Source organism: Sinocyclocheilus rhinocerous, unplaced genomic scaffold (assembly GCF_001515625.1).
Source record: "Sinocyclocheilus rhinocerous isolate Xijiao unplaced genomic scaffold, SAMN03320098_v1.1 scaffold299, whole genome shotgun sequence".
NCBI lineage: Eukaryota > Metazoa > Chordata > Actinopteri > Cypriniformes > Cyprinidae > Sinocyclocheilus > Sinocyclocheilus rhinocerous.
Window position 1 is genome coordinate 3,089,807 of NW_015652998.1, and position 9,718 is coordinate 3,099,524.

General features: G+C 37.2%; 1 protein-coding gene across 1 annotated transcript in view; it reads left to right on the top strand.

Moving 5' to 3' along the window:
- The first annotated feature begins 407 nt into the window (after positions 1-407).
- LOC107715408 (uncharacterized) overlaps positions 408-9,718 on the top strand; it is a 14,691-nt gene continuing 5,380 nt past the window's right edge. Inside the window, exons 1-6 of the mRNA XM_016521540.1 lie at positions 408-724; positions 3,800-3,947; positions 5,128-5,245; positions 6,424-6,465; positions 6,592-6,633; positions 9,397-9,628. Coding sequence (XP_016377026.1) covers positions 553-724; positions 3,800-3,947; positions 5,128-5,245; positions 6,424-6,465; positions 6,592-6,633; positions 9,397-9,628 — 754 coding nt within the window. The 5' untranslated portion in view covers positions 408-552. The remainder of the gene's footprint in view (positions 725-3,799; positions 3,948-5,127; positions 5,246-6,423; positions 6,466-6,591; positions 6,634-9,396; positions 9,629-9,718) is intronic.

The window sequence follows — 9,718 nt, forward strand, 5'->3', positions numbered from 1 at the left end:
CAGATTTTTCTGGTTTTTAAAAGCTATGACCAAATAATACATTTATAAAATAAAAATTATAAAATAGTAAAATAATCAAAATTAATCTCTTAATTTCCAACTAGTCTTTAAAAATCAGAAAATAAATAATATAAAATTTGATAAAATACATATTTAAAATTATTGCATTATTAATATATTTGAAGTTAACTTTTACGTCCCAAAATAAAAATAAATGTTTTATTAAATCTATGAATGAATGAAAGAAAAGAAGGGAAAAAAGAAAGATCAAGGCTTTTTTGACTTTCTATTTAACATAACACACAAAATATCTAAAGCTGCACAGGAAGAGAAAGAGCAAACAAACTATTAAAGAGATCAGATTGCTTCCAGATGTTCTAATCTGTCATTTCTTCTGATAGCGTGTCCAGTTTATGGCTGCTAATTAGTGATGAGAACTTGTGTGTGGTGAACGGACCGAGCTGGGCTTCATCGTCTTTACCACCGTCATCCTTGTACTGAAGGACTGTTGCTGAATCTCAGGATAAAATCAGGTGAACCACACACACGGCCATGCTGCAGCAGATCTTGAACGACATGTACATCGACCCGGATGTGCTGGACGCTCTGAACGACGAGCAGAAGAAGACGCTCTTCCTGAAGATGCGCGAGGAGCAGGTGCGACGCTGGAAGGAGCGTGAGGAGAAGCTGGAGAGGGAACCACTCAAACCCAAACCAAAGACAGGTGGGCACTGGGTTTATATATTATTCAATATATTTCATTGAAGTGAGTTCTCCGAGAACTTTTAATGCAGTAGATTACATTTACAATTTTATGTATTTAGTTTAAACAAACTTTAAACAGTGCTACAATATTTTCTTATTCCTTACAATATTTTTAGTTTGACATGAGGGTGGGTAGATCATTAAAACGGCTTATAAATTTACAAAATAAAATTTAAGCAAATCATATATTTAGACATGATCCTTTTTGACTGGGTATGGCACTTCTGCAAAAGACATGCAGTTGTCTTTTTAGAAGGACAGTCATCTTGAAGTTAAAGTTCTTTTGCGCCATGGTCATCAGGATCTGTCTAGATTAAAGATCTACAACATCTTGAGGTTTGAATGTGGGACCTTTGAATTGCTAATGCAAACCTTTAATCAGTGCGTTTACCATTCCCACATCTGTAAGCCACAGAAAACTGCTCTTCCTTTTTATTGCTGGCTTTAAATGACTTAATATGGTCTGAATCTTAATATGGCACATGACTCAGCCAGGACAGAATAGCTTAGCTGATAGCACCCGGTTCACTACTGTGGTACTGCCTTCATGGAGTTCATGGAAAAACATCTTGTGATGTCAGAATAGGCTCACAGATGTGGAAAGATGTTTGGACAACAGAAAGCACTTTGAAACACAAGAGTATTTATATTCGATGAAATGAGAGTTACTGTGATTGATGCGATCACTGGGAACATCTACGTCACGGACAAGACACAAGACCAAATTTACAGTCTTCTGACTAAGCAGGAGACGTCCAGACGTCATTGGACAAATGTCATGGCCAATATTAGCAGAACCTGATATTAGTTAAAAGATCTCCTCAGTGTGACACTGAAACACTGTAAACATCCAGTCAAGAACTATGTATATCATGGGGTTTTTCCCTTAATTTCACCGCTTTTTAACACTGAAGGTCGCAGACGTCACAGATACGAGATTTCCGTGAGGAGGACAGCTGTCTAAAAGCTGGTAAGAGGGAGGAGTAAACAGCTGAGATGTGAGAGGAATGCATCTGAGAGATAGAGAGTATCTGTAAAATGGCAAAAGAGACAGAGCTGTGAAAAAGCAAACAAAAGAATGAAAAATGAAACTTTACGTTGCTTAGCTAAAGTTAAACCCGTTTAAACTGGTTAGACGTACAGAGGGCTTATGGAATCTGGCAAATCGGCTTTGTTACTGGAAGAGCCAGAACTTTGACAGATCATCCTCAACTAGATTAGTCAATGAGGTCAAAATATTACAATGCAATGAAAGTTTGAAGTGTCCAGAAACTTTTTGTGGCCACTGTATAGCCATTCTCTTGGGTTCATAAGGAAGTTCACGGCATTAAATAAGGTTGACATGCGTAAATCCAGGAGGAAGTCGTCTTTGCTTAGTAACAAAGCAGTTCTTATCAGATCCCTGCGTTTCAGACCTCAGAGGAGAACAGAGAGTCCTCTATCTCCTTGAGACAATGGCAGCTGTTCTTGCAGGCCAGTGGTTTCCCCAAGACATACCGATACAACATCTTGACTGCCTCTGTGCAACCCTGTCCAATGGACCATGGTGTCTGTTAGCAAAGTGGATAAAATGTCAGTCATTCAAGGTTCGGTCACACAATAGTGCAAAACTGTAATAAAATAACACAATAAAGAGAGTCTCTGGAGACATCCTGACCCTTGCATTGTGTGAGCAGGCTACACAAGGCAGAGGAAACACTTCTGTTACTGACCCAGTTTTTAGAGCAAGAAAGGAAATGTCAGCCAGGCCAAGTTCCATTCCCTCACATAGATGACTGCCAACAAAGCAGGAAGTATACAGGAAACACGGGCACCCAAAACACACTGAGGAAGAAGAAAGAGGAAGTAAAAGGAAGAACGTTGGGATTGTAGATTTAATTATCGACAGTTGTGAACAGATGATGTCGATGTTTTTTTGTCTTGTGTTTTTTGTGGTTTTGTTTTGCTTTTTGCCATTGGTTTTGTAACATGTCTTACATATTGCATTGCATATTTGCATGATTTTATTTAGCAAGAATTCATTTAAACAAAAGTGACAGTAAAAACATGTATGTTGTAACAAAGGATTCCTATTTCAAATAAATGCTGTTTTCATTCATTCTGAACTTAATCCACAAAAATATTCAACATTAACTTGTAAGATGCTGTTTTGTTGGCATCACCTCTTTAAGGCCTAATATGGCGGAAAGAATGAAGTCAAGAGTCCAAGACCATATTTTCTATGACTCGAATGAGCTGGTCTTAACTACAGCGAGTCCCAATACTCCTGAAAATATGGATTTGGACTTGAGATGGACCTGAGTCTGGTCTTGTCTGGACTTGAGTACTACAACATTGGCTGCTTTCTGAAAAAAAGGAAAAATATATTCATAAAACTTACAAGAGAATAAATCAGCTTTTTTATATTTTATACCTTTTAAACATTCAGTGAATTAGCCTTCAGCCTGTTTGGTTTGACATGAGCGTTTTCTCTTGACTGGGATCACGAGTGTGTCAGTCAGGCTGTTCAACTGGAATCTTACTATTTTGCCTGCAAGAAAAACCAGTTCATCATGGGAAGGTTTTCCTTATTTGCTGTCAAATGTTTCTCTCTCTCTCTCTCTCTCTCTCTCTCGCTCTCTCTCTTATACAGTACAAGTCACCTTCATTTTTCACATTGTAATTTGTATCTCATGTTGTCTTTCTCTGTATTTAATTTGGTTGCGCCATTTGTTCTTAAGAGTTGACAAGTAGTTAATAAGCTTCTCATAAAGGAATATGTAGTGATAAAATAATGTTTAGCTTTATTGATCCAATAAGCCGCCTTAAACTGTTTTCATTTTTTTTCTTTCTTTTAACATATTGAATCGTGTTATGGTTGAGAACATTCATAAGAACAGGAAACATAATGCATAAATAATTGAGAAGTATAAGAATATGTTTAAATATGTAAATTATAATTACTAAACTAGGCTTGTTGTGTTTCAACTAGGCTTAATGGTACAAACCACTAAGACTCTGTGTTTTTTTTTTCTCTCCTCCTCTCCCTTTGTAGCTAATAGCAAGAGTGTCAGTTGGCTGCTGGGACGAGATGGAGACGTGCAGGTCATTGTCATTGGAGAGATGGATGAGCTCAAATCCTCCAAGATCATCTATTCAGGGTTTGGAGAGAGAAAAACTGCCAGCGTCCTCAACAATTCACAGTATGGACAAAACTTTAAACAACTTTAAACACCAACAAAGGCATCAGGATATAAAGATGTTGTGCTACACCTGAATAAAAACAAGTTATATTTAATGCTATAAACCACCTATAATATGAGTTTTAGCCCCCAGTTTGTTTGGTTGATAGTATCTGAAAAATATAATAAAAATTGTGTTTTGATTTTTAAAAGGGGTATGTATGTAAATATTATTTATACTACTGTTCAGAAGTTAGGGGTCAATAAGGTATTTTATGTCTTTTTATGCTCACCAAAGCTAAATTTATCAAAAGTACAGTAACAGTAATCAGTAAAATAGATCAAACTCATCTATTTTAAAGTGCCCCTATTATGGGTTATGAAAGGTTAATATTTTGGTTTTGGGAGTCCCCAACAACAGGTTGACATGCATGCAAGGTCAAAAAACACTTTCATTGTCTTATAATATGCATTTATTTTTACCTTACTTGCTCAACGACTCCCAAACGATTCGATCAACATGAAAAAGCTTGGGATTCGTTTTAAAAAAGACTCCTTTCAATGATTCAGAGTCGACTCTTCATTTTGAGAGACAATAACTTTATACACGGTGCACTTTCAGATTTAAAACTTTGCAGGATGTTTTTATTCACTTAGAGCTGTGTTACACACTGCATGAACGGTCATTTTCAAAAATCCATAATAGGGGCACTTTAATATATTTATTTTAAAATGTAATGTTCTGTGATAGCAAACCTGAATTTTCAGTCTTCATTGTCACATGATCCTTCAGAAATAATTCTAATATGCTGATATGGGAAGCATTGCATATCATTTTATTTATTTATTTGTGGAAACAGTGTTACCTTTTTTCAGGATACTTTGAATAGAAAGTTGAAAAGAACAGTGTTAATTTGAAATTGAAGTGTTTTGTAACTTTGTCACTTTTGATCAATTTAATGCATCCCTCCTGAAGTAATTGTTTTAATGGTAGTGTAAATAAATGTAGTTTAACCATTTTTATGTTTTCATATTTTATTTCTCCTCTGCGAGCTGTGTATAAACAAATAAGAAAAAAGGGCTAGTAAATGAGCACATCTGTAAATCTGAAAGAAATTCTGTGTCATGATGAAAACGTGTTTGACTGTGCAGGGCGTAGATTTGTTTGTTGTGTTTTCACATGTCTTGTCATGTATTTCAGCAACCAGCCCAGCACTTTAAAGAGCAACTTGATAAACCGAACAACAACGGAACCTGTACGATCAGGGCAAGAAAACCTTCCTCCCAAAGCACACTCAGGAGTTCAGCTGAACTTTAAGGTGTGTTGCTCACGTCCATGTGTTTGTTTACTTCCACATTTGCTTAACTCTTAAATTGGTTGCTGCTGTGTATTCATGCAGCTGTGTGTGCGAGTGTGTAGGTGACCTTCCTGTTGCCGCCATTAATCTCGGACACAGCCGAGGGGCAGTGAAGACGGACTTTCTCCACAGGGAGTCATCGTTCAACAGCCAAATAAATCACAACCTCCATCTCTCCCTCTTTTTGCACCCTCCTTTCCTCCTTTTTTCATTCCCTTCTCCTCCATTATTCCTTTTCATCCTTTCAAAAAAAAAGCCCTCCCACACACCCACCCACCTCTCCATTTCTCAGGCACAACAACTCTTTCATTGCGCAGCTCTTTATGGCTATATCTCTCTGCTCATGTAATCAATATGTCTGTCTGCGTGTGGCCAGTTGGCGTCCATGCGATTTTGAACTGACAGACAGCCCAAATTATGTGGTAACACCGTGTCTTTAACAGGAACGATGCGACAACTTTCCAACCATGTGAAAAGCAATTTGAAGCAGTGTGAGGTGCTGAAAACGTATTTGACTTGATATCTAATGCACCGTTATGAAAAGCAGGATTTCAAACCAATGAGATTTCAGAGTGGGCAGGGCCACCCCTCACAATACATTAGAAATAGGTGGATGTGATCAACAGAATTTCTTGTAGGTTTGAAGTGCAGTGATTTCATCTTTAATGTGTGTGAATTACTGTATCTCGGTCAGGATCTCGGACACAAAGTGTGCGTTTTAAAACGGTCTATCCAAGGTTTTCACTTAATATGTGGAGATCTCACCACCTTCTCTTTCCTGTTATACTAAGGTGGGTGGGTGGGGGGTTCGCACTAGGGTTTCCATGGCAACATCGTGAGCAGTGAACACACTCCTGGGAGGAGATTTGCTGGCCAGTATCACCACACTATGATCCTCTACTTGCTAAACACAAGCATCTGTCCCTGTACATCTGCACATGTGGCTCATAGTTGCCAATTAGTGAAGAGCCACACAAGAGTCACAAAAAACATATGAACGCCTTCAGATTCTTAACTGATCATAAAGTAGATAATTATTATATATGATAATATGATTATTGCATCAGCTTTTGTTATGGTAATGATATATAGAAGTGTGGAAGACTTTTGCTCAGTCTAAAGTCTTTTTGTTTTCACAGGACAACAGTGACAAAGAATTAAGAACTCTGGCGCCTCCACAGGTGTGTTTTGGTATTGCACCATATATGATATTCACAAATTAAGTGTTTTGTCACAACAGGATACTTTAAAAATGAGTCCAATCCATTTTATGTATCTTATAAATGCATTCTCTTAATATCCCATAGATGCTTGTAAATGAAGAAAAGCCATCAGCACCTTCAGAAAATGTAAGCATCATGTGTTATATGTTTATTAGAGCATGTATAGTTTTCAAAGATATACCTTCATATATATATATTTATATATATATTATTTTATTTTTTTATTTTTTGAAGCAGGTATAAAAGTTTTTGGTACAGGATACTGAAACTCATCACAATTCCAAGTAATTTTTCATAATCACAGGCCGGTTGGACTGATGCGATATGCTATATGACCACAGAGATCTCATTTACGCCAGAGGCCCCTGGAAAGTCCCGCCATCTAACAGCCTCTGTTCATTGATACTACTGCCATTTAACACAGAGCGGATCAGCATATGATGAATTCTCTGCGTCCTTTCTTTCTGTCTGTCTGTCTGCCTTTTTTTTTCTGGAAATACTACAATTATTTTAATTTTAAAACGGTGAAAAGTTTATCTTAAATGAGTAAGAAATATTTACTGCACTCATGCACTAATATTAAGAAATTATAAATATACTAATATAATTTAGTTATAGATTATTTAATTGAATATATTTTCTATTAATGATAATGTAATTTGTGATGATAAAAATTAATTAAAAAAACTGGTAATATTGTAAATAAAAATGGGTTAGCATATATACTACTCCGACTCCTCTACACTGACACCAACACGTTCTAATTTTGTCACGTCATCCGCTTGTAGTGTAAACATGGTTTCGGTGCAAAGGAATGTCCTCCCCAGAATGTCGGTGGTCTCTTCTGGCACTCTGCTCCGGAGGAGGGGGGGTTGGAGGTCAGAGCAGCTGTCCTTGTGCTCTCATCTTGAGATCATTTTACCCTCAGCTGTCGCTCTCTCTGCCACTCCGACCACACCTGTTTCAGACTCTTGACCCCACAACAGCTGAACACAACATACACTTTAAACAGAGTGTTAGACGAGTGTGCGAGCATGAGTCTAAAACTAGTTCTTTCCAAGTTTGTCTGCTTTTCAGCAAATCAGAACATGTCATGCAGTTAATATTCACGTGCAACCTGATAATTAGTGTCCCTCCCATTTTTCATATCATCCCCACACCCAGAAGAGTAAGACTCAAAAGGTATATATGTAAGCCTAACGGATTGAGATATATAAAACATATATTACATATGTAACTCATTTTAAATGCTGAAGGAGAGTTTGGTGCATTGCTCTCAGTGTGTGGCCTGTGTGTCAGAGAGCATGAGGACAGGCAGGCTTGTGTGCTCTGCAGGAGGACCTGAGAGAGCCCAGGGGCTGATTTCGGTCCCTGAGTTCTTGAGCAGAGTTCAAGAGCAGATGGTTGATAAAGTTGATCAGGGAATTAAAGCATGCGAGACGGCGCGCCGGTCAGTCACAGATGGATGGGATTGTGGGACTGTCCCCTGGGGTTTGGGCAGGGACCTCTCTTTCCCTATTTTTTCCATTTCTCTCTCTTCCACCACAGTTTTATCCCTCAATATCCACAAGCCCCTGGGCAGGGCAAGTCCTTGCACATCACACAGTTCTCTTCCATCTTGTGTGTGTAAACACTAAACACGGTCTGTGCTTCTTACAGTCCAGGCATGCAATATCTGCTTTCTTTGGCAGCTCCAGAGGTTTTCTATTTTATTTTCGGCTATTTAAGGCAATTTCGTTTTATATCTCATTTTTAGGCTATTTTATGTTTTGGTGTTTGGCTATATCTGTTTTATTTATTTATTTTTTTTTTAAATAAGCTGTTAGTAAGGCTATTTATTTTAGGTTACTTTATAGGCTACTATATTTTATTTTAGGCTATTTTATTTATTTTGGGTCATTTTTAGGCTACTACATTTGATTGTAAGCTATAATATTTTTTAAGCTGTTTTATTTTAGGTTATTTTAGACTACTATATTTTATAGTAAGCTATTATATTTTTAAGTCGTTTTTTAGGCTATTTAATTTTTTAGGTAATTTTTTAGGCTACTATATTTTATTTTAGGATATTTTATGCTATTTAATTTTTTAAGCTCTTTTTTTTATTTGGGCTACTGTATTTTATTTTTTCTTAGACTGTTTTATTTTGTATTTTAGGCTGTTTTGTTTTAGGTTATTTTAGGCTACTTTATTTCATTTTAGGCTGTTTTATTATTTTATTGAGGCTATTTTATTTTAGTTCATTTTATATATCAAATGAACCCGCTGGAGCCATCTTGACATTATCTTAAGGCACTAACACAGTGTTTGAGTTTTACCAAATAACAATTGTTTGGTGTTGTCTTAAATGTAAGTTTACAGGAGAAAATGTTATTGTTCAGAGCTTCATCTTTCATGGCCCAGGAGATCAGAAAAACTCACTGGATTATCTTAGATATTCCTCATAAAATTCCTTAGGACAAATATGAGACATGAGATGCTTGTTGACTTGATGTGAATTCCATAGACCAGGTAATTTGGTCTGGGAAGAATTTGATATTTGAGTTGATAGTCAAATCCCTGCTCAGAGTTTGTGACATTGCTGAGATCTTTCGAACCCATCTTTAGAACTTTAGAGGAGACGTGTGAAATAGCTGTGGTCTGTTTCTCAGGAGACAAATCTGAGAAACGTGAAATTTTAGCTGAAGTTCCCATTTGCTCTATATTTATTCTTGTATAGTCTACGAGAAATAATCAAGACATTAACAAGATTTCATCTGTTGGTTTTTTTCTCCCTTTCCCCTATGGGATGTTTTAGGACAGTAACGTAGTGCTCGGTTTAAAACCGTAGCTGGAAACTCAGTCCAACTTGTACTTCTTTTATAAATGGTTTATTTGTTTCTATGGCAGGTATCCCATCAGCCTCAGGAGTCCAAAGAGGAGGCTGAGTCAGTACACTCGGAGGATGACTCAGCACTCTTGTCCTCAATTTGCTATCGGGCCCACTCGAGATCTTGCCTCCTGACACCCTCGGCTCTCAGCAGACCTGGCTATATGGACATGGAGGACAGAACGACCAGTCAGCTACCTGACACCTCCAGACTCCATCCCCAAGACACCCCCAAACCACAGATCAACAGAGGTGAGAGTCTGGTGTTTATGTATCTTTCCAGTCTCCCAGTGTGTGTGTGTGTATGTGTGTATATATATATATATATATATATATATATAT